This window comes from Aythya ferina (assembly GCF_964211825.1).
Source record: "Aythya ferina genome assembly, chromosome: 1".
NCBI classification, from domain to species: Eukaryota; Metazoa; Chordata; class Aves; order Anseriformes; family Anatidae; genus Aythya; species Aythya ferina.
In genome coordinates, this window is record NC_140296.1 from 9,405,888 (window position 1) to 9,431,417 (window position 25,530).

A 25,530-nucleotide genomic window follows, 5' to 3' on the forward strand; every position below is an offset into this window, starting at 1 on the left:
GGAAATTTCTTCCAGACCTTTGCTATTACCAACATCTCAATGCCTTTTATGTTAGGCTCCTTCTTCTAAAGTTTCTTGTCTAAAGATGGCTAACTACCTAATTTCTGATGGATCTAGAGATAAATGGCTGATCCCTATCTATGCTCTGTCTTATAAACTCCTTTCTTGGGTCTTGCTGTCCTACCTGGAGAGAGAAATAGAAGACAGGGGGCCACCCACACCTATCATCAGAAGGCATGAGAACTCCTGGCAATAGCATATAGTTAAAATGCATCTGAAATTCATAACTAATCGATCTGAAAACTAAATATGCTTATACTTATTTATGTCTTTATATTCTGAAGTCACTACCGTGTTATCTTATTTAAATAAGCAGCAGGGGCAATGTAGAGAAACCCAGCATAGAAAGCTGTGTGGTCCAGGGACATTTTGAGAGAAGGCCACAAATGTTATGGGTCTCAGATGTGTGTCTCAACATAGATCTGATTTGGGGATCTCTGTGTGGGCAAAAAGGTGAAAAATCTGTACAGGACTACCAAGACCAGCAACTGAAATCCACTGCCAATCCTGGCATACCTCTTACGCATATGTTACCCTAACCAGGTCCTACCTGGAAGGTCCTGCCTGGAAGTGAAATTTGGAAAATCACTCCCTATGGTACTAAGGATATAAGTACAGGCATGAGGGAAATCTCTTGCACTCTACATATGAAGCATTAAGTTTCATTTAGATATACAGGCAAAGCCAACATTTTGGGGGAAAACAAGCAAAAAAAAAAAAAAACAAACACAAACGCAAACCAGCAAAGCAGATATTCCCAGAAATGTCCACAGCTGATCTGACTATAGTCATACTTTGTAAAGGTGCCACTTTGCACTTGAGCCTGCTTGAGGACTACCTCAAGTATGTATGCCTACTCTCACATGGGACTAAGCAATTCCTGGAAAGTCTGAGTGCCACTGAATACCACTAATGTGATCATAAGTTGAAACATGCAAAACCTCCAAACCAGACAAGCATGTGTCCTATTCCGTGCCAAAAATTCAAGAAACAAGCTTCAATTAAACATGTATTTTGATTAGGCTGCTTCAGTTCATGGCCCATTAGCCAAATCTGGCCTGCAAAATATTTTTATCTGCCCACTGGTTCTTTCTCTGAGGGGGTGAGGAGCAGTTGTTTGGACAGCAAATGCAGTCAGAGGAGCCAAGGGCTTCCTGCTGTGCCTGCATGTGGCCCAGCACAGAACAGCCAGAAGTCACCACTTCCAACTGCAAGAAAGAAAAACAGGGAAAAAGCTGGAGAAATATTGCTACTGCATTAGCCCACTCTACAAGACTTGTAGAGGCTGATTCCAAGGATAACATAATCTCCCTGGATGATTTTGTTGAATGGATGTCATAAACACGCTATTTAACCCCAGCATGCTATGGGAATAATTTATAACGAAAAGAAATGTGTCTCTGATGCCCTGATGGAGGTGGTCTGTTATGGAACTGATCCTTCTTTCATTCAAGTCAGAGGAAGGAAAAAATCAGATGCCATATAAAGCAGTGTGGTGAAGAACAGAGCACTGATTCAGCCATTGACTTGTGCAGGGATTATGCAACTCTCACTTCCTGTCAACATGCTCTTCCTTTCGTCTGGTAGAAAGGAAAAGTTCTGTACAGAAGTGGCTCATTATTGCAAATGAAATCTCACAGCATTCAATAAAAAGACAGATGAGCCAAGGGGAGTAGGATGTCTTTTTGTTTCTTGAGTTATGTCCCAGATATATCACACTACTATATTATGGTCTCCCCCCAAGCTTTAATTTAATTAACATGAAGGAAGGGAATAGAATTTTAGTAAAAGTTTAGAAATACGCCCTTCAGGCAAACTTATTCAAATAACAAGTTGTTCTTTTCACATGTATTCATTTCTTGTCTTTAGACTGCTTCCAGTTATTCTGGCACAATTTCTCAGCTCACAAACAGAAAAAAGCCCTTCAAAACAGAATGCATCACAAAAACCAGCAGAGCACAGTATTAAACAGAGTCTTACAGATAGCTGGTGAACGTATTTCCTGTTTAAAGCCCAGTACAGCAGTACATAAGTATTCCAACAAGCACCAAAACAGCTTTTTCCAGCACTGGGCAATGTATCTGCAGTAACACGTGGCTATCCCTAAACCAATGGATGCTGTCTTGGGGACAGGGGCAGCTGCACTGCTTTTGAGACCCTACTTGTCATCTTCCATCAGGAACTGCAGAGTGATGTTTGAGACACCTGCCCACACCTCTGCTGGACTTCGAAAAGCTTAGTGCTTGCCTTGTATTTCACTGCTCAGCTGCAGCTTTGGGAGCTACCGCGAGACATTATCACGGGTATTAGTGGAATAACAGATGGATAGGGGTGTTAGTTCAAGAGCTTGTAGGAAATTTTAATTAAAGAAGCATCGGCATTTGCAAGCTGAACAGAATGACTGGATACTAAGTGCTGCACAGAATCACAGAACGTGGTTTATCACAGAATTTTTTCTAGGTTGGAAGAGACCTCAAGGTCATCGAGTCCAACCTCCAACCTAACACAAAGCACAGAAAGTAAGTCCTCATCTGACTGAAGTCAAAACTCTTGCTAACGTCCGCAGAGCGCAGATTTCACTGAGCAGTATATTCAATATCCATGGAGCAGTAGTCAGTTTGTTGCTAAGACCCAAGTGTAGATATCTTTGTATAAAGATATACTAAGTCCCCAGTACAGTCAAAAGAGATGCAGATTAATCTATTCAGGGTGTGATGAACTGCTTGCTCTGTGTCTACTGACTGTACTGACTCAATTCAACAGGTCCTTGGAGATAGGTGTCCTTCTGAATGGCTGCTAAAGACCAGGCAGACCTAAAGTGGCATCAGACACCTTGCCTGAGGCACCTGAAGCCAGGCACAAATCTCCACGGAGGTAACTGGACATCAGATACCCAGTTCGCACACAAACACCTGCATTTAGGTATCTTCAGCTGGAGCTGAATTCCCTGTGAAGAGCTGGTGTCGTCCTTGGATTCAAAAGATTTTGGATAAAGTTCCCCAAAATCAAAACAAAACCAAGTGAACAACCCTCTTCCCACATTTGTTCTCTTTAACTTGCTCTACCAAAACCTCAGCTTGGAACCACCATGGTGGATACAGCCTCAGACCTCTAAGGAACTGAATCTCTGCTGGCTTCAACTCTCCTTGTGCTCTCCTGTGACTCTAACTCCTCTCCCTTCTTATGCACCAGAGGGATGCCACCACCTCCCTCTGACAGCCCACAACATCAGCTCCCACCCCCATGCGATAAATATTCCAACAAGCGCTTTCATGTTCCTCCCCCACTGCCCTTCATGCCTGGGAGGAAATTTCTGTAAACATCTGCAGAGCTATTTCATTATCTCCCTTCAAACTCCTTCTTAAGGCTCCTCTCCTGGTTTCTCTAATATCTAAAAATAAATAAATAAATAAACCAGAAGTTTACAGCAGTCAGTCTGCTGACTTGCTTCCCATAGCTCAGTTATATTCTGGTCCAGTACCGTTTTGCCCTTTCCCTGAATTTTGTTGTCTGATGGTATCCATCTGTTGTCTCCTGTTCTTCAAGTTGGCATTGATTTGGTCAGGGCAGTCTCTGCTGTGTGGCTGGGCATTATCAGGAGGGCTTCCTGATGTATGGTTCTTTAGGGCACTAATAATAATGCAGATAAATAATACTGGAAACCATCCAATTCTGAAACTTACATATGAGGAAATCTTTCACATGCTAGGCTTGCATAAAGCAAAATGGACTGCTGAAGTCTTCCTGTACACTTTGGACCCAGGTCTCAGTTCACAGTTCTTAGTAAAAACATAGTTACAACAAATTTTACTTTTCAAAGACACTGTACTTACTAATATGCAATATTTTCAACCATTTTCTGCATCAAAAATCCAGACAACTGCTTCATCTTTTGAAGTCATGTCAATATTTAAACTTCAAATAATAAGCATATACTCTGACATTATTTTTCCCGAATGCTTGTGATTGTTGAAAGCATTTTAGTACCAACATCCTTTTACAGCTGAAGAACCAACACTTGAACAAAGTATGACATCCTTGGTTTGGATGGATTTCCAAAACTACTATGGCTTTTCAGGGCTTGTAAGTGTAACAAAATGTGACATCTGGCATGTGAGATCAGAGGTTCCCATGTGTTCTTCTGACATTGTGAAGGACGATGTTTTCATTACAAAAAACAGCACTCCCTTGGACAAGTAAGCTTGTAAAACCCAGTGGGTCCAATTAAATTTATATACTATTTTGCACGAGATTGAAAAGTGTTATCATTCTAATTCAGATTTCATTAGGCATCATCTTTTTTTAAATATCATGAGCTTAATTTATGATCGCACACTTTTTTTTTTTCTTTTCAACTTCAAACAATATTTTTAAAGTGTACTAGAGCTTCTAGAAGTTTTCTTTTCTCTTCCATAGCAGTTGCTTCCTTTATCTGTTGGTGCAACAACCAATTGTAACAAGGTAGATGGCTTAAAAAAATACTGAATCATTTATTACCAGATTTTCTTCTCATAGTAACATGGCAATTTATCTTTATTTTATTTAAGTTCTAGTTAAGCCATTGGATTTAAATATCTCAGTACCATTGATTTCTCCTTGGTTAGGTAAAACAAAATGAAATCATCTGTTCTTCAGGTTATTATATCCTCAAAAGCCCAGGGATGACTGAAGAAGAATTTCCATCTGAGATGGCACTTCCACTGAAGACAACAGAAAACAGACACTACTGATGGACACCCGTGCAAGTATGGCTATTCCTTCTTCAGAACTTCTATAGCACTCTACAACTCTGCAATTTAATATTGCCTTCTCTCAGACCAAGTTATTTTTCCTCAGAACTGAATAAAATTGTCTAAATATTTCCCAAAAATATTTATGGACAGGCTGTGTTTCTCATTGCTGACTATCACAGGAGAGAAGCATCAGTTTAGACCATTCACTTACTTCATTAAAAAGGTGTGTAAAACCGTTATAAGAACTACAATCAAGTATAATTATGTATTCAGACAACTTTGTTCTCTCAAAGAAGTACATGTACTTTCTGTACCAAATTCTTGGTTCAATATTCTTAATTAATGTTACATTAATTCTTCTCCATGGCAGCCTTTTTACTGTCATTTTTATAAAATGTTTCCAAAATGTATTCCTTTGATTAAAGATCACACTTGATTTAATTTTATTATAAGAAGAAATCCAATTTTCTACTTACTTCGTTAACAATTACGGTAACTTTTATGAGGTGCCTTGCCTCTGTAAACTTGTCTCCTACTGATTCTGCCTCAGCTAATGAAGAAAAACAAAAAGAAGAGTATTTGTAATGTCTGTACTGCCTATTTTTAACTTGACTTTTGAAAATTTAGTTTATCATTGGGTGATAAGATACTGCTTCGGACCAGCAGCAACAACTAGGTTGAACATGTTGGTGGCCAGGTTTCACCCCAACTCATTCAATGCCAGCACAGGAGTTATCTGCCCATCTCATGGTATCTCTGTTTTGAAGTAGTCAAATTCCATATTCGCTCTTTCGTGTCTTAATAGTTGGAGCTTTTTCTTGCCTGTATTGGTGCCATTGGTGGCCATTACAGCATTGCCATCTAGCAGACAGCATGGGTCCTTCTCACAGGGAGTGCTGATGTTAGCACTGAGCCCTTTTCCTCCCTTAGTAAATTATAGTTGCTAAGATGGGATTTCCCCTTTCCCTGTGTCAGTGGAAATGCCTGCAACCTCAGTGTCTCAAGGGTACTGTGGAATACCTAAAGCAACCAAAGGAGCTGGATTGCCAGCGTCAGGTGCTGATTCAAGTTTTTCGCACCTCTAATTATTACATATGCTTTTTTGAAGCTTTTAACCAGTGCTAGAGGTCTAGCATAGTTCCCTTAGCCATTGTTCAGATATTTTCAAATTAAGTTTCAAAAGAGAAAAAAAAAAAAAAAAAAAAGTAGAGGAAAAGACTGCAATATTTACATGGCAGTTTTGGACTCAAGAAAACCTGGCAGTATATACATAAGACATAATAGCCCCCCATGGAAGCTGCTTTGAGCTTACTTACAGATACATAAGATAGGAGCATACTGTATCAAAGGTCAAAATACATTTTTTGGTAATAGGCTGGGGGAAACAGCAGAACACTCTAACAAGACATCCACACTGCAAGTAGGCTTTCCCAAAAAAGCTCTAATACATCTTAGGGGTTGGGGAAAGAAAAGTTGGTACCTGCTGGCAAATCTTAAGGATGACAAGTGAAGAAATTAAAAGCCTGGCTAGGTAGCTGGAGAAACAAAAAGGGAGGAGAGAAGAAGCTGACTGGTGTGCCAGAAGACACAGTTGGTAGCAAATCCATCTGAAGACAAAGTCCAGGAACTCCACAATCCATTCCAAACGCAGCTTGTTCTGGCTCTGGACTACATTAAGTAGAAATGAAGAATTAAAAGTGGGAATAAGCAGAAAGAAAGAAAGGAAGAAAGGAAGAAAAAGAATAAATCACACAACAAATCCTGCAATTTAAATGAAATAGTCAATCCTGGAATAAAATTGGATCCTCAATACAGAGTAAAGCTGAGCAGAAATACACTATATAGAGTGTGACAGATCCACGTGAAAAAATTGCCATGTCACAGTGTTGACTCTTTTCTGCCTTTGGGTGTACATTGTGTAAGCAAAGTAATTTAGTGCAGACACAAGCCCATATTTTCTCTGGAAAACTCTCTTTGCAAGGACATGTTTCTCATAACCACATTCTTTAAGGAACAATGCTCTCCATAAGCCTCACATCCTATACAGGATTGTTAATGTGTCTATAGGGGTAGGTTTCCTTCAGTGCAGCTACATGAAGCAAATAAGCACTGGTTTGGGGGTCTGTAAAACATCTCTGCTTGAACTTAGCTGTCAGGAAGCCCACAAAGAAAATCTCCAAATATTGCCCTCACGGTTGAGAACTGAGGTCTGCAAGATAATGGAAAGGCAACTCCAAATGGCTTCCAGATGTTCACTGATGGTCAGAGAAGCTCATTTCCTTAGATGGGCAGCCTCTTATCTGGAAAGGGCTAGAGAAAACTTGCAAAGCAAAAATGGAAAGAAAGAACACCTGCTGAAAGCTAGAGGGAACCACAAACAGTTGCAGTAAAATGTCAGATTAAGGATGAGATCACTCAGTTTGGAGAAAGAATTTCTGAAGTCAATATAAGCCTAACAATGATTGTCCATACTAACTCACAAGCAGAAGCTTATCAAGCTACCAGAGAATATACTGCATTACATCATAGATGAGCTCAAGCCAGCCCTGAACATCTTGACCTCTTCATTGTTTTCCTCTGAATATGCTCCAACTTCTTATTTCGAGTTCTGTATTTAAAGTGAATGGCCCATTATTGTCTGCAGTGTTCCAATTTCAGTCCTGCCAAGACTCTATATAATAGCATCATTATTCATAGGTGGTAGTGTCATTATTATTACCTTTCTAGACATACAAAGATAACTCTGTACAGCCCTCTGGTCTCTTAGGTTATTCAAAACAAAGAACTTTTAATCCCTTCAATTTTAAAATTCCTTCATGCTCTTCACTTTCTGTGTACTGTAAGAATATCCATGATAACAGAGAGAATCTTATTTTTAGCATTTCTGTGAGTTTTAAGAAGCTGAAAGAGAATAGGTGACCCCGAACAAGACAGACGAGCAAAAGACTTTGCAAGAGATGGAGAGGGAACGAGTGTTTAAGTTCACACCAGGCACTTCAAATAACGAAATTCTTCTCATAACCTTTCCCACCTTTACTTTTCCTGAGGGTTGCAACCCACTGGGTGCGAACAATTGCTATAGGGCACAGTAGCTAGAAGGCAGCGAGGAGAACAGAGGCTGGATGTCACTGCAGAACATATCTGGCACAGATTCAGGGTCCAAGACGAAGGCACCCTGGGGCTTTTTCTGTAGGCCTGATACCAGTTCCTACCGATAAGGCACTGTGAAGTTGCTCCATGAATGCACAGAGAAACTACAGTGTGTGTGTGCCTGGTCTTGTCACTCTAGGGGCACATGGGAAATCTGACTTGTGAGATTTCTTGCATAAAATCAGTGTCCTGCAGCTCCGTGCTGGCTGCGCGGATCCCTGTCATGTTCTCTGTCACTGTGAAATGCAGATCACAAGACAGTGCCCCAGGCCTGACCTCAAATGACAGTTTTGATCAGTCTGAGAGGAAGAGAAGTCCTCCTGCCTTTTAGTCCCATCTCCCTGATCCACCCTCCTTTCCAGAACTCCATTCAATTCCTCAGCCATGCTCTTCCTTCTGCTGTACCAAGGTAGTAACACTTGCTCAGATTCCCACTTCAAAAGCTTAATTTAATAGGTTAAATACTCTGATACATGCAGACAAAAGGCTGCTACAAAGTGCTAAATACGATTCTAACATTTTTTTCCCCCAAGTCACTGTTTCTGCTTCAATTATGATAAATTGTCTCTTGGTGAACTGAAATTTCTGCCTATTTTGACTCATCTTACTTTTCTTTCACCCCTGAAATTTCCCAAATCATCTAGAAACTTCAATCCATCTGCTCTGAAATATACTATCCTCCCTGGTTCAATATCATTGGAGGATTTAATTAACTTGATGTTTACATTTCCCTCCTTGTCATTCATTACTTAATATATTGAAAACAACAGGTCCCAAGATGAATTGCTACATATCTGATACCTCACTCCATTTAAAACTGTCTGTGTGAGAATTCTTCACTGGCTGCCACCTGCCAGCGGCTGACTTTTTCATTTTTTCATTTTTCATTTGAATATACTGTGCAGAATTCAATATTTTGCTAAATAATTCTTTCTTATATAAAAAAAAGTCTGATTACAGGACAAAGAAGTGGCAAAAATAACACTGAATTCTATGACACTGGGATTTAGTTCTGCAGGGCTGAAAGAGATATTATTAAGCAAATATAGACTATATAGTCTATACTACACTCATGCTATCTACTTTTTACTAGTCATGCTGCTATGGTACTTATATTTGTAATTAACTACAGAAGGACATGGGCAGTACACAATGGATGAAATACCAATGCTGTGGGTTCTGTGCATCTACCAAACCTCATTTTTCCAAGATCTCATTCTATATCCATCAGCTGCAGAGTTTTAGGTGTTCCACATACCATTTACTTTCTTTCTGCTGCAGGGTTCCTTCAACTGTACATTTAACAAACTGTAAAGTAAAAAGAGGACGGATGAATACAGCAGCTCAGGTGATGTTCTGGGACTGAAAGACCTCAGATCAAACCTGCTCTCTGCTGTGCCTTCCTCAGGAGAAGTTGGGCATGTCAGTTTGGTACTGCGTGACAGCATCTACCTGTCACAGAGGAATAATTAGATTTCTCAAACACAGCAAAGTGACCATCACTTCATTAAAAGGCTGTCGGGCCTATGGATACATTTATAATGGTGGTCATAAACCCAATCAATATACAGATGGCAGTATATACAGAATATACAAAAGGGAAGGAAGGACAAGTAGAGTGTTTCTAGAGAGTCATTGTTCTATTTTGTCATGTAACTGATGGCTTTTATCTGCAGACCTCTCAGATACATTTTAAATAAGGCTAAGTGATAGCTTCCAATCATTGAAGAACTCTTGCCAAGCCAAACAAGAGAGGGTAAAGATGACTGTAGATAAAGGCACCAGCCCTGTAATTTCTTTGTTAATTCTATTTCATCAGTTTGGTTAACCTTAGTTGGCAGTGTTCAAATACTTACTTGACTGAACAGTGTTTTTTTTGTTGTTGTTCTGTTGATTTTGTTTGTTTGTTTGTTTTTACCACCGATGACCTAATGATAATGAAACCATAAATAGTTTAGGAATGCTTTTGACGTTTTTTTCTTTTTTTTTTTTTTCTCTGAGTATGTTTTATAGTGCAATGTCCCTTGAGTTTTGATCCTCTAAGGAAACTTCAGGGCAGAGAAAAACAGATCCTAGCTTCAGCAAAGACAAGACACACTTCTAATATTTAGACACACATTAAGTATTTCAAGCATGAGTCTTCTCCTTGGACATCATAAGATGGATGGATGGACAGAGGGAAACAAGTCAAATTTAATTGTCTCTTAATTGCCATAATATTTCTATGTGGTCCAGATGTTATTCACTGGTGCCAGAATTTCAGGGCAGGGTCAAATAATTAACAACAGACTAAGTTAATACAGTGAGGGGGGTTCATCTGACCAGGTACAGCTGGCAATAGGCAACAAAGAGATAAACTGATTTCTTAAACTCCAGTGATGCTCTTTAGAGTTGCTTGCAGCCAACCTGCTCTATTTTGCTATCAAATGACTTCAGAAAGCCAGCCCAATTTTTTATAAACACCATTTGCACAGATGCGTTAGCGTGGATTCCTTAACTATAGTGCAATTCTGCACCAAGACAAAGAAAAGTTCATCACCAATACCTCTGCAAAGCTAGATCCTTTCATCTAATAATATGAATGCAAAATGCAGAGTTAAAAAAAAAAACAAACAAAACATTCGGGCAGAAAAAATGCTGCTGTGGATGGGGCAGTAAAAGCCAGTTTTCCCCACCTCAGGAGTGCTGCTTCTGCTGACTCTGAAAGAGGGAAGCAGGGACTGAGCCCCAGGGGACAGCCCTTCTGCTGCAGTTACAGCTTGGAATGAGATGCTCAAGTGCATGCTAATGGCACCATGGGCCAAAGAAGCCTTGAAGACACCAAACTCAGCCTGTTTTCTCCTGGGAACACAGCGATCAGCAAATAAATTAGCCAGACATTCCTTAAACCCTCCTCTCCAGCAGAGGACAGAAGGAGCTCAAGTTGTCAGTCAATACCAGCATCACTTGCCTGTCACCAAAGCGCCCAGAGGCTCTCATTACAATTAGAGTGTTGTAAAGCTGAACAAGCTCATTAAATTCTGCTCTGCTGATCCCACAAGGTAAACCTGTTCATTTGAATTAAGGTATCTTTCTCCATGTAACGTGTGGACTGTGTGCAAAACAGAAAGCTGCATCTGTCTTTCCCTCCCCTCTCACCCTCCTCTCACTCAGACTCAATATCCACAATATTCAACATCAGTCTGCTCCCTTCCAAGCCGTTCAGACATCAAACTCTAATTACAGAGCTTTTTTTCTTTTTCTTAGGTTCACCAGCAGGTTTGACTTATGTGAGCTGAAGCAAAATTTCATGTCTTCTCCTTGAAACAAAACAGGGCTGACAGAGAAGCTGGCGTGTAGTGATTGTCCTTCAGAGAAAGTTTGCTGTTTCTGAAGGGAAAGCTGCATAGCATTTCACTTGAACATAACCAAAATATGTAACCAGTGACTTTTACACTACAGATCTGCTGAGATCCTTCAGGACTGCAGTGCCTGCCCTTTCCACTCAGAAATGCTGGCACAGCCACTCAATTTCCTACTGAAACACCTTACCTAATGGATTTCGGTACTTTGTAGTCTTTCTTGCAGATTATACTCAAATTTTATGGAAAGCTTGAGTTCAGTTCACAACTATCCCAGATTTTATGTTATACCAGCTTGAATGAAATGTCAGGTTCCTAGATTTGAGCAAAGTGAGGGGTCTTTGTCCAACACACTTCAAACTCTTGCTGATGCAGTGATGAACTGAAATCCTACTACTGCTTCTTTTGAAAACTTTGCAAAGACAAAGACAGAGTTTCATCTTCACCGTGCCCAAATGCCCAGAATTCAAGGTTTATGATGCTTTCACAAGTTAATTCCATGTACAATGTGCCTCATCCCAGTTAAAATGGCATACTATGGTACAAAAAATAAACTACTAATAGCTTTCAAAATCTTTTGAGGTTTTTGTAGGGATGCAAATACTTATTTTGCAGAAAACCCTAGAAATAAATGGACTCATTTCAAATACCATTCAGGAAGATTCACTTATCTAGGCAAAAAGAACAATGTACCATATTTAAAGGATTTTAGAACCGGTTTAGAAATGGGATAGCGGTATGGTTAAGAGATTCAATATATGGTGATTTATCTAAAAGAGGAAGTAATTGTATCTTAAACATTCCAATCTTAGAAACCACCAACATTAATACATTTTAAAGGTATCTCATGCCTTAAAGATATAGTAACAGTGAAGGGAAATACAAAGCTATAATATCATTAGGTAACATCGTGAGGCACCATGCAGAGGTAAGCAAGAGCCCAGTCTTGTGAGTGTTGAGATAGTTGGCTTTAGGAACTTGAGTATTTTCTGAACCACAGAGGACACACAGAAGGAACACTTACGCTGTACAGGTTGTAGGACAGCTTACAGTCTCAAACTGATAAACTAGAGTTGGGGTAGGAGCACTGACCTTACTCGTATTGTGTTTTCTTTGTTGTTGCTGTTTTTTTGTTTTGTTTTGTTTTTTGGAGCATGCAGCAATTTTGCCAGCTACAAGATCCCAGAGGAGTGAAGAAAGCTCCTTGCAGAGTTTGGTTCTAAATGAGTTTTTACCATGCACAAACTTAATTTAAACCTTGTACTACAGACACCTTGACAGCAATGGATAATTAAGTCATAAAGAAAGTGCTACATGAAAGCCATTAGGCTCTAAAGCAAATGATTTTAGTATCTCTTCTTTCCAGTCGGTGACTATAACACAGCTTCTGCTATTGCTTTGAGGGGAGCAAAAATGTCATTACATTCATGATACCGAGGGAAAAGCATTGCTAGGCACCTCACTCCATACATGTAATGTCTCACTTCAAGTGCAGATACTTACACTAGTAATTTTCTGTCAAATCTATAACCCACAAATTTTTTCCATTAAAAACAACCACCAGAAACTCTGAATATCACCCAATTTATCCTCCCCATGCAATAACTCTGTACAAATCTTCTATTCAAGCATCCTTTGTGTTAAGACTTACCTACTTTCGTCTCCAATTCTGCTCGTGAGCAGCCTCAGCTAGCTGATTAGGCAACACTCAGAACGAATTTGGCAGCTAATATCACAGGCCATTCCTGCTCTGCAGCTGCTAACAACGTTTTCCAGCTGCTGACTGTCTGGCTGTGCTAAATGACTTGTGGGTCTTACAAACTGTGGATGTAGAAGGATTTTCCTTGGGGCAAGACAGGCCTACAGGTCACCATCTCCCAGGAGCCAACGCCTGTCCCCATGATTAAGGATAACTGACTACTGCAATAACACTATTGGACAAGATGGATTCTCTACTACTGCCAGTTTTTAAGACTTGAAAGCTAATTCTGAGCTAAGTTCTAGCCTAGGTGCTGAGACATGTTCCTCCATGAAGCCTATACGTCTACTTGGAGATATTCAATCTAGGGTGGTCCAGTCGGTATCCCACAGCCCAGAGCTCCTATTCATATCTCAGACGAGATAAGGGATGGCTGGATGGCTGTGAGATCAACATGGGCCTCTCTCTGATCTTGATTAATACCAAGAGCTTAAAGCCTGACTTACTGCCTGAAAAAGAAACATGAAGTGTGTCTCATACATAAAAGAGCCTGGCACTTGGAATTGAGCCACTCTGTCAGTGCTGCCTGACAAAAGGTTGCTAGAACTGAAATCTAGGCTCACGTCCTGATAAGAATCATAGAATCATTAAGGTTGGAAGAGACCTTCAAGATCATCTGGTCCAACCATCCCCATGCACCATGTCTAACCTTTCCTTGACCACCCCCAGGGACGGTTATTCCACCAATTCCCTGGGCAACCTGTTCCAATGCCTGACTGCTCTTTCTGAGAAGAAACATCTCCTCATTTCTAACCTAAAACGAAGAGACCATGGTTGCCCACTTTATGCAAAACTAGACCAGCTTAACTGCCTCCTTTGGCTTGACGGTTTGTGCTCCTCTCTCCTCCTAGACAGAGCTTATACTTGCTCGGCTACCCCAGGGGCAGCCCTAGTATATGCTGCTTTCTGAGGTATTAATGTCTTGAGGAAGTACAGTTGAGATGCTGATCTAACAGCTTTCCTGCTTCTTCAAACCTTGTTTGGGCGAGAGCCAGAACAGCAATGAGTGTTGCTAGATTTCTGCCCTCCTTAGAGACCAAGAAATACAGTTTTTGTTTATGTCTTATATGAAATATAAAGGAAGACATGCTAGGCAACTCCTTTTCCCCTCCCAATTTTTTCCACATGTTTAGGAGCACAATATTGTCCATTGTCTCCTTTGTTATAACTGCAATTCACATCTTTCTTTTCTTTTTTTCAGCAGGACTTACTAACAAAACACCAACAAAAGATGCTGGCTCCATTGACAGGTTCTGTGACAAAAAACAGTTTCAGGGGTCCCCCAATGAAAGCCCAGGGCCAAAAATTAAATTGCTAATGTGCAGGTAGGTGTATAGGTTTGAATGAATGAAGCAGTTCCCTTTTGTTCATAGACTTAAGGAGGAAGTCACTGTTGTCAACAACCATGATTTGTTAGCACTTTATTTTTGCTCTGAAGAGCCTGGTGCTTGGATCTCTGTAACTATGGTAATTGTGAAACTCTTTTTTCAACTATTATAATCCATTATTTTTAAAACTATGATAAAACTAGATATAAGGCCAGAAGGGATCATTGTAACTCTCTCTTGCATAATGAATCAAAGAACATCACTAATAATTTCTGCATCAAATTACTATAACTTCTGTTCAAGCTGTTTTAAAAAAAACATCCTTTGAGACATCTGGTGACAGATAATTCCCCACAGTCTCACATTGCTGCTCAGTAGTAGGCAGGTATATATTAATTAAATCAACAGGCTTTATCAAGAACCGTGCTCATGCTCCCAAACAGCAAAATGAAAACCAGCTGCAATGTTCTGTCTTATACCATTCACTTTGAACAAAGTAATGATTTCACCTCCTAAATATTTTGAAAGGTTTAGGAATCTTTTATTTTTAGCCAGCCCTTTCCCTTCTCAACTGGGAGCATTGCAATGTTTTGCATAAAACAGTTCATGACTGCTAATGAGCCACAGCTATGCTATGATAAACAGAGCTAAGCTGAACTTGAATTGTAGATTGCTTGGTGCTTAAAAGAGAATATATATGCACACAGAGCTTCAATTTTGCATGTATGTTCCTGCAGAAAACTCCCAGAAGACATGGGGTTTTGCCCACATCCCTCTACATCTGAAATATTTGTACTTGTTTCTTCAAAGTTTCTTCAATTTCAGGTGAAGTCTGGGCTCTGCTGAAGTTAGCAGCAAAATCCCCCTTGACTTTAAGGGGACCCGTTCAATCCACATTGCCAGTACTTGAACTCAAGGCCTTTGGAAACAGAACAAAAGTGTCTTTATTTTGCACTAGAAGTTACTGGGGCATTGTACTGGTACTATAAACAAATACAGCCTCTGTCTCAAGGAATTTATGACCCACATTTGAGTTTAATGTGCCATTTTAAATATTTCAAGATACTGAGTTGGCCTTGCTTGATATTATGTGGATATATCCACACAAGTCTTTGTAGGATCAGAGCCCAAAAATGCAGTGTACAGAATGAATTACTGTACTCTTTCCTTCTATCTTATTTATGGTTTAACCAAAATCCAGAGCCAATACTTGTGTTTTTATTGACATGATTAGCCCTATTACATGATTGTTGTTTTTATAAAAAGCTACCAGCCTTTACTCTACTGCCATTGTTGTTCTTGCCATTTGGTAAAAATTCCAAATGACAGGAAAATGCCCTTTTCCTATACTGAATGCTTTATTGTCATGCAGCTCAACCCAGCACTAGATTGCAAACTCTACAGGATAACTTACCACTGCAAGTAATATTTAAAAAAAAAAAAAAGAAAAAAAAAAGAGAGAGAAGAAGAAAAAGAAAAAGAAAAAGAAAAGAAAAAGAAAAGAAAAGAAAAGAAAAGAAAAGAAAAGAAAAGAAAAGAAAAGAAAAGAAAAGAAAAGAAAAGAAAAGAAAAGAAAAGAAAAGAAAAGAAAAGAAAAGAAAAGAAAAGAAAAAAGAAAAGAAAAGACACAAAGCATTAAAATCATCCCAAAACATTTCTCTCTATAAACAACTTGAGTTTCTTTTAAATGACGCTGCAGATTACTTAAGAATCTCTTTTTTAGCTAGTAATCAAAATGCTCTGAGTTCCCCAAGAATCACCTTTTCTGAGGACTCAGTGCTGCTGGCGAGATAGCTTCATTTTGAAATAAATCTTGGAGCACTTAAAAAACAGTAATTTTCATGCTTAATGTACAACAGTACACAAAGCGCTGAAGTGCTTGTGTGGGCAAATGGCTCCTTCGCTCGGCACCTTCCCATTTGATTTCAGGAATGTGGGCAGGCCACGTGTTTTTGCAGCGGAAAACAGGATGGATGCTATTTTAGATGAAAGAACCAATTGAACAAAACTGAAAAGACTGTAGATGACCTGATTTCTATTTCTGTCCTCATCCCCAGGAGAGCTGGTCCTGGGTGACACTGGTAACATACATCAGTTGTTACCTCGCCTCAGTTTCCCTTCTGTAACAATAGAGAACATCTTTTGTAAAGTGCTTCAAAGAAAGACTTTTATAGAAAAAGACTCCATTAAAGTTCTTCCCCTCTTTTTAAAATTATAAGCCTCTTTGCCTTTACAATGAAGACCAAGTGACAAATGCATAGGTCATGATTCTTCCCCTTGCTGAATGTCAAGGAAGACTTTGCCTTTGCTTCTAATGTGAACTGAACTGGGTTTCTGTGACATGATCCTGCTAGCTACTCCTGTGCATGCTTAAATCTGGGCTACAGAAGGAATCTCCATGGATGTGATACGTTTGTGCATCGTAGCTTCCAGGAGCTGCATGCCAGAACCCACTGCTTTTTCTGATTACACACAAATTAATTTTCTCTCTAAAACACTCTTAAGACAGTTACAAATAAGATACAAGATTTATTCCTGGGCTATTATTTATGAAATATCATAAGCTTCTTGGCTTGGCTCTCAAGCTGTAGTAAATTGGCATGGATCCATCATAGATCCATTATCATTAAAATGAGTAGCAATTGGGGACCAGATGGCACAACAGTTAAGGGCACTAACTTTCTGCCGCCTATTTGTCTAGACTACTCCATGACGAGAATTGAATAACATGATTTGGCTCTGTTTGAGCTAAAAATTTCAGCAGCTTTTCAAAGATGACCTTCAAAATATATATTTAAGCAGACATATATATATAGAAACAAGGATCCTGGATTTTCTGGGCTTTGTGACATGAAAATGACCAGCACTTTGCTACACACACACAAAGTCTATTTTAATTTACCAAGAATATATGCCAAAGAAAGGTTTTTAAGCTTATGAAAGATGGAAAGCAAATGTATTTGGAAGATTCTATTACACCTGCTACATTCTAAGTTCATTTTTTTACTCCAAAGTTCAACACCTTGTCATTCCATTTAAATATAAATAATAAGATAATATGAAACTTACATAGTCTCTCTGACTACAAAGAAGTGCTGCTATTTCTGTGTACAAACATTAAGGAAACAGTCACCAAAATACTTTCTTAATTCTTCTCCATGTTGAGAGAGAGAGAGAATCTACAAGTTTTAAAAAGAGAACACAAATTATTAGAGACCTTTTAAGTAAATCCTGCCCTGTAATAAAGTTTTATCTATTTAATATGTCTGACAGAAAGATATGTTTTTAAATGATCTCTAACCATTTTAATGGAGGTGTCACTGCAGATGGTATAGAACTCCTTTACTTAGCAGAAAATGATAGAATTAAATAACAGAGATTGGAAACTGAAGCTAAGGAAATTCATTCTATACATATATCAAATAATTAACAATTGAAGCAAGCAGATCTAGAGGTTTGCAAATTTTCCAGTTTTTAATGTCTCAATTTAAGGATTGGATGTCTTTCTAAATTAATGCTCTGGTTGAACCAGAAGCTTGCTGCAGGGATTATAGGGTAATGCTCTATGGTTTATGTTAAGAAGGGAACTCAAATTAGCTAGAATATAACAGTTCCGTCTGTTCTTAAAATCTGTGAATCATCCAAGAACTTTTCCACCAAGCCCACAGAAGATAAGAATGAAGACTGCAAATATTTCTGAGGGAAAAAAAAAAAAAAGCAAATAATCCCTCTAAAAAACACACACATACTTGAGGATTTCAGTAGTATCTTGAAAGTATAAAGTGCAGCTGCACCCTCAAGTTTCTTGCATACTGAGAAATTTGCATTAGAGCTGTAACACCATCTGGCCCATTCTTCACAATCACAGTCACAGAATCACAGAATGGTTTGGGTTGGAAGGGACCTTGACGGTCATCCAGTTCAAACGCCCCCTGCCACGGGCAGGGATGCCCAGGAACCAGGCCCAGGTTGCCCAGAGCCTCACCCAACCTTGCCTTGAACACCTTGAGGGATGGGGCATCCACAACCTCTCTGGGCAACAAGCAGAGTTTCGTGTAGAGTTGGCCTCTCTCCTGCTTTTTTAACCTACCGAACTAATTCCTCACTCTCACTGTTAACATTTCCCTTACCATTCTGTCTCTTTTAGTCCAGTTTGACATACCAGGCCCATCTGCAGGGTAGTGGTCAAGGCCACCATGCGATCTCCCCTGGAGCTCAGAGAGGAAATCACCCTGGTTCCAGTCAGCAACTTAGGCCCATACTGCTGGCACTAAACTCACTGCCACATGCAGGACCCTACAGCGCTATTAATGACCATAACAATGTCGTCTTTGTCACGATCAACACCCTGTAGCATGTGTCAGCACTTCAGCAGTTCTGGCATTTTATGAGTAAATTCACATGACAAATGGTATGAACCTCATGGCCTAAGCAGGCAACCAAGAAAAGCATAAGCTTGATACCAACTTGAGGAAAACTCCTGTAAAAATGCTCTAAGCTCTACTTTTAAAATGTTTTAAAGAGATTTAGGAGCCCTAATGCTCAGTGTCAAAGCAACTGGTCAGGAATGAAGACTCATTGCAGCAAGTTGAATTTGCTTACAGCTCTGATTGTGTTGGTGTAGTCCACCTCAGGGGCTTCAGCAGGCTCATGGAGGTGAGGGAATGAAGGAACAAGCTGCAAGCATGTCTGCAATTTGTTTCAAAGGCCGAGGCTCTTCCCAGGCGGGTACTATTCAGAGGCTGTTATGAGCCCCTGCCGGCTTGGCTGCCCACAGCTGAAGGTTTATTCTTAGTTTCAGGAATGCGAATCCTCATGGATGTGGTGATGGTTTCAATTCAGTTAGGAGATCAATTTTGTCCTCCAACATTTCTCTCTGTGGATAGGGCAGTTTCCTGATGAGGTGGGAGAGGGGTCAAGTGATGTCTGATTTTGTCCTCTGACAGTCACTTGAGGTATGGAAAAGACTTGCCTGGATTAGACTGGTCCCCCTAGCTCAATAACCTGTGACTACATGAAGTGCAGAATGTTACAGTAAAAAACGCTAGTGTAGGCATTTATGGGAGAACATACTTTCCTATCCTTTCCCCAATAATTTGAATTCCCCCCAACACAGTTACACAGTTCCATCGTCATGTGAATGAAGCACAAGGCAATACTGAGCTCCTTCTGCTCTGCAAGCTCATAATAAAAAGTGAGAGAAAGCATACTGCTGGCCAGGCTGACTGCTGGACGAGGTGATCTTGGAGATCTTTTCCAACCTGAATGATACTATGATGCTATACAGATGTACTGGTGTAGCACTGCATCTAAGCCCATAGGCTGGCGCTCATGATGACACGCTACTTGAGACATATACTGATAAGTCACGGAAGCACTGTGATGTGCCCAGTGGCTTTACAAGCTTGAAGCTTAGTAAGCTCAGGCTTCTCCATAACCTGCCCTATGTACCAAAGCACATACTTGCTCTTTGGTTAAGCCATGACCAGCAAAATAAACTCAGGCAAACACAAACCATCAAAAGATCTGGGATTTCTTCCCACATCAACAAGGATTGCAAAGAATATTTCTTTGACACATTTACCCAGCAAATCCAGAACAATATGCATGCATATTCTAGGAAACTACTTCCAGCCATTCCGATGAATAGACATTTTCTCTGAGAACAAACATGGACCCTAAACTACCCTGCTGTTCCGTGGGAAGGCAATCAGATCTTAATATAGCCAATGTACAAGAACATAATTCAGCCCAGAAAGTCAAGGTTTCTACTTCTTTCAAAAACTGATGGATTACAGTTTACTCATTTTGCCTGTAACTTTTATTACTAAAACTCTGAATATCTTGAGAGATGCTGAACATCTATCTTTCTTTCCCACGTCCTTTCTTTAGGAATATATTTCCCAAATACGTACAAACTTTTGCCCTTTCTACCTACCAAGCCCTGCTAAACTATTCAGTTAGGTCATTATTACAATTTTCCTTTTATTTTTAACCTTCCATATTCTTAGGAAGTCCTTAAGCATTACAAGCTCCAGCTTGTGCCCCACAACAAGGCCTTGTTAAAATGACCTTGCTCCTTATGTAGTACAAATGACTATTGCTCAGCTGAAGTCAATGAAGGAACACTGATTTATGACATCAGTCTGTTCATTATCTTGATTTCTGTTGACTGACCTTTTAATGAAAATGAGCATACAGAGGGAAAAAAATGAAATGGGAGTAAGACAACATATATTATGAAGATGAACAGTTTTTCTACCTTGCTGAACACAAAGATTTCGCTTACAAGAGAACCCCTGGGGAAATTAGGACACGTCAATAGTCTCCAACCAGCCTGTAAATAAACTATAATAAACGATGAATTTCTGTAGCAAGCAAGCAAATCTGCACCCATTAATGATAATATAAACAGAAATCTATTGCTTATATATGGCTTATATGCAAACTTTTCTTTCAGTTAGATGCCAAAGTATGGCTGATTTTCTTTATTAAGGGAATCACAATCTGGCCAAATAATGTGGCTGAAAACAGGCATCACTTTGTGACACAAAGCCACCATAATTTCAAACAGCTCCATACCACAATATTGGTTGTATGATCTTGAAGGAGCTGGAATATCCCATGAGCAGATGGCAACAGACACTCATTCACCCATAGATCTAACAATACTACTATACTCCATACTAGCCAACAATGCTAGCAATAAATTGTATGCAAAAATTTAAAGTCAGACACCTTAGGAATGATTTATACAGACGGGTAGAATAAACCAGTTTCTCAGACCAGTCTGACAGCATCCATACCATACATGAAAACATCTAAGCCAAGCAAAGCATTTTACAACTGTGGAAAAATAACTGTTTCATGCTCCAAAGGGTGAGGGACCAAGGTAGTAAATGGAAGTTGTAGTAAATGGAAGTCGTAGCAAAACAAGCAGAGCAGTCTATCAACTTAAGGTATCTCTGGGAGTGACATATATTAGACCTGAATGGTATTCCAGAAAAAGAATGACAATAGATAATGCAAGCACTAAAACCAGGGGGATAAAATCCTGTCTCCCTTGAAGTCAGTGGAAGAGTTTCACCATCTTCAGAATCAGGATTCACCCTTGAGTGCTTTTATCCTCAAATATTTACAGTGAAGAGGTAACTGGTTTTCAGCATTCAGCTCCTTTATTTGCTGCATGCTTTTAAAAGAAAAAAGAAGTTATAGGATTTTAGGAGCTATATTTAACAAATAACTCCACTGGCCTTTCATGCATTTCAGGAATCAGTTAACAATAATGATTAAAATAAACAATTTCACTGATTTTCATTGTTGTTGCTGGATTGTCTCCAAACATTTCTTTTACTCCCTCTTTTCCTCCCATGCTATCTTCCTTCCATCACTCAGTCTGGCCAAAGTTACTGCAAAGAGACTCTCTTCTTCATTTCCCTTCACTGCCTCTTTGCAAGACTTAGTTGAAAGTCACTGTTTCTTTTAACCAATACAACAACAAGCAGCATCTCTTGTTTCATTCAGGCATGTGAATTTAGAAAAAGAATAAATTTAGTCCATGATACTCATTACGATTACACCATCTAAGAACTCCTAAACACACAACACTGTTCTTTTGGATTGCTTGCATGTTTATCCTTAAAAGTGGCAGGGAAAAAAAAAAAAAAAAAAAAAAAAAAAAGTTTTTAAGTGTTTGTAGGCTTTCAGAGAAGAGACTGTTAAAATCCAAGGAAATCTGTCACCATAAATGATGGAATCCCACAAGACAAGAGAGGGATTAGCCTGACAAAACATCTGCCTGTGTCAACACACAGTGTCAAGTGAAACAAAGCTCCACCAGGCTCTGATCCAGGCAGCTAAATGTCTGCACTCTGCCACCACCTCCCCCCGACAGCTGGGCACGCTTGCAAAGTATGTCTGCTTCTTCCTGACACTGCTGAAAGACTGCAGAGCTCAGCGTAAGTGTGGTTCCTTGACAGCTCTGCCTTAGGACCTCACAGCAAAAGCATGCACAGAGCTACAAATTCCTTTGCTGCAAATAGATAAAGATTTTATTTCTCCCAAGAAGGCAATCTTACTTACTTGGGATAGCGCCTCTGCTGAAAGATGGGCAGAATCTCTGTGTCTTGATTTGAATGCAGAAGCAGTAAATCCCGAAATCTTTCTGTCAGGACAAAGAAGAAAACAAAACAAAAACAAACCCAGGCTGTGACTCTGCAGTACATGTTTATGCTACCAGTAAGCAAGCAGTAGTATCAGTGAATTCTCTTGTGCAGCACTGATTAGCAAAGGGCCAAGCTACATTTACAACAAAGAAATTTATATATATTCATACACACAAAACTAAGACTAGAAATTACTCTTTCTTGTAAACCCTTTTACTAGTATTTCAAAATGTCATTTTTTAAAAATCTAGTATTGAATTCAAGTATGGCTTATAAATTTCTGAGGCCTGTGTATAAGTCTTCTGGGTATCAGGGACAGGAAAAAGCCTTGCCTGTCTTGAAGAGTTTAGTCTAAACAGAGTGAGGGATAACTAAGAATTCACCAGGCACTCAAAAATCACAGTAGTCTAAATGAAGATAAATTAATTAATTAAAATTAAATCACAATATAAGTCCTTAGATAACTGATTCATGGATATTTCCAAGGAGGGCTGAAAGACTGGATCACTTTTTGTTAACAACTATGAATTTCAAAAACTGCACTGTAGGGTCATCTATAATAGATCAGCTTTTCGTAACGTAGCTTCTCTGACGAGTGGGTTCAGGGGCAGCTGTTTTGTGCAACACGCAATGTGTAAGTGCGATCTGTAGGAGTTTCTATCAGAATCAATTTCTCAATTTCTGGAATATATGGGAACCTGCTCAAAACTATCTCAATATCTAGATTTAGGGATAGAAGGGAATTTCCTATTCAGGTCAAATCCCCTCAGCATGCCCCTCAGCTCTCCATAGCATGGGACGCGCTCTGCTTCCTTCCATCATCTGCAACTTGTATTTAACCGGACATCTAGCAGCATGGAGAAACCTTGGACCCTGATGATACCCTTTCGCACCTTTGCATCTCCTACTTTTCCTGCAATACCATGTCACTGAGGCTTGAAGGCTTTAGCTGCAGGTTTTAAGCCTCACTCCTTTGCTGAGCCACTTTTTGTAGTCTGTGGTGTGTGTAGTAGCTGTACCATGGGTTTCTCTAAACTAGTCATCTCTTCCATGTATGTTTCTCATTCTGGGAACTGAATTGTTGAACAAATATAGTCCTTCCTTCCTCTGCATTCCTAGGTATCTCAAAATATCCTCTAAAAAGGGTTTACAGATAAGGAAATCAAGGGAAAGAGAATTAACAAAGCTGAATCTTCCAACACCAGAAAGGAATCATAACCACCTTCCCACTTCTTGCAGTTTACTATATGATGGTTTTCCTAACATCACTTTTTTATGTAATATTGTGTCACCATAACTGCATCAATTTGGATACAATTCTGTTATGTAGCCATTTAAATGAAAAAAATAAAAAAACAACATACTTCATAAAATTACATTAATTTGAAGAATTTATTCTTCAAAGATTATTCTTCAAATATATTTATTCTAATAAATTCAAAAGGTCAAGCATCTGTGACGGTCTGATCTTGTCTTTTATCAGCATGCTAAGATGTTTTGCAAATATCCCACAGAAAACTCCAGGATCCACCAGTGATGAAATGAGAATTAATACTTAGTTTCTTCATCCCACATCTGTTCAAATTCAATTTTGAAAACGCCTGTACCTACAAAATTCCTACCACATCTTCAGAATCCAAGTTCTTAGCTTTCCCTGTACCTAACTGGGACAGAGACTGGATGTGATAGACAATGATAAATGCAATACTGTAAGGATGGAAATGAAATTCACTTGGTGCTTCTCAAAGGAGGGCCTGCTCATTGTCTAGACAAAAAGCTTACCATTACAACTACTTTTTACCTGTTTTTGAACTTTTAGGAAGATGCAGAGATTTTTTTTTCCCCACTGTCTGGCACATGGCAATGTGCTGCATGCAGGCATGCCCTGTCACCCTTACAGATTACACGTTATGATCTTCAAAAGACACAGGACAAGAACTGAAAGATTTCAGGAAGCTTTAACTACTGCAAAATATCTAACTGTGTATGTGTCAGAGAGAGCACTTTAACTTCTACCACTACCATCTCAGGAATCTTAGTGTATTTTTCATGCTTCCCAACACAAGTCAAGTTACTGGTGCCAGTCTAGGTACCCTTTATACATAGGCTTTCTATGAACAGCCTTTGAACACACCTGGTAGAGGAGGGAGAGGAAGTTTTCAATGGCAAACACTGAACTATAGGACTTCCCTCTATGACTTAAGGGTTTTGACCTCCAGAACATGGTGCAAGTAACCACAATTAAGGATTTGTTTAATACAACGTCTTCTGGGTGTCTGATTTATGCATTTTTCAGGGCACATAGCCAGGTGCTATAGCAGTGGAAAGCACTGGGAGACACCACATTACATTTAAGTGTGTGAAACCGTTTTGGCAGATGTTGCAAAGGGCTTACAACTCTTCAGGAGAGACAAAATACATCTCACCAAGGGTGCAGATGTGTCCCGTGCCGTTGCCTGCCTGAGACAGACAAGACCCAGGCTGAGAGCCGTAGTCTACCTCCAACCTTTGTTCCCTGACTTTTTTTCCTATGCTGCTGCCCCTTCTCCTTGATCCAGGCCAGACAGATTCATTCCACTATTCAATTCAACAAGCTGCGATCTTGAAAATATTTTGAATAGTAATGTGACAGGGCTGGCCAGAACTGGAGTGAAGGCAGCCAAGGCATCTGAAACTGGCCTAAACAGCTTCCCTACTGGATCATGTTCTAGTTAAAGTCAACTGTTGTTTTGCTGTGTGTTTTTTTTTCTTCACTATGGCAAATTTCCCAGGCAGACGTGTTTTCTTTCCACCATATGACTTTACTCATTTTTCCACAGCAACATTTATACTATATGGTAGCATTCCACCTCATCTCACATACATCCTACAACTTCCTCCTGTACGTGTATCCTACATGTCCTGTAAATGCTCTTAAGAGAAACATCACACTGAACAAAAGCTTTTAGGATTAATTTATCCCGCAGGATCCTGATGTACATGATTCTCCCTTCA

At 39.6% G+C, this 25,530-nt stretch overlaps 1 protein-coding gene across 1 annotated transcript in view; it reads right to left on the bottom strand.

The window, feature by feature from the left end:
- NOX4 (NADPH oxidase 4) overlaps positions 1-25,530 on the bottom strand; it is a 120,526-nt gene that overhangs the window by 25,714 nt on the left and 69,282 nt on the right. The window contains exon 13 of the mRNA XM_084533493.1: positions 22,454-22,535. Within this exon, the coding sequence (XP_084389619.1) occupies positions 22,454-22,535 (82 nt within the window). The remainder of the gene's footprint in view (positions 1-22,453; positions 22,536-25,530) is intronic.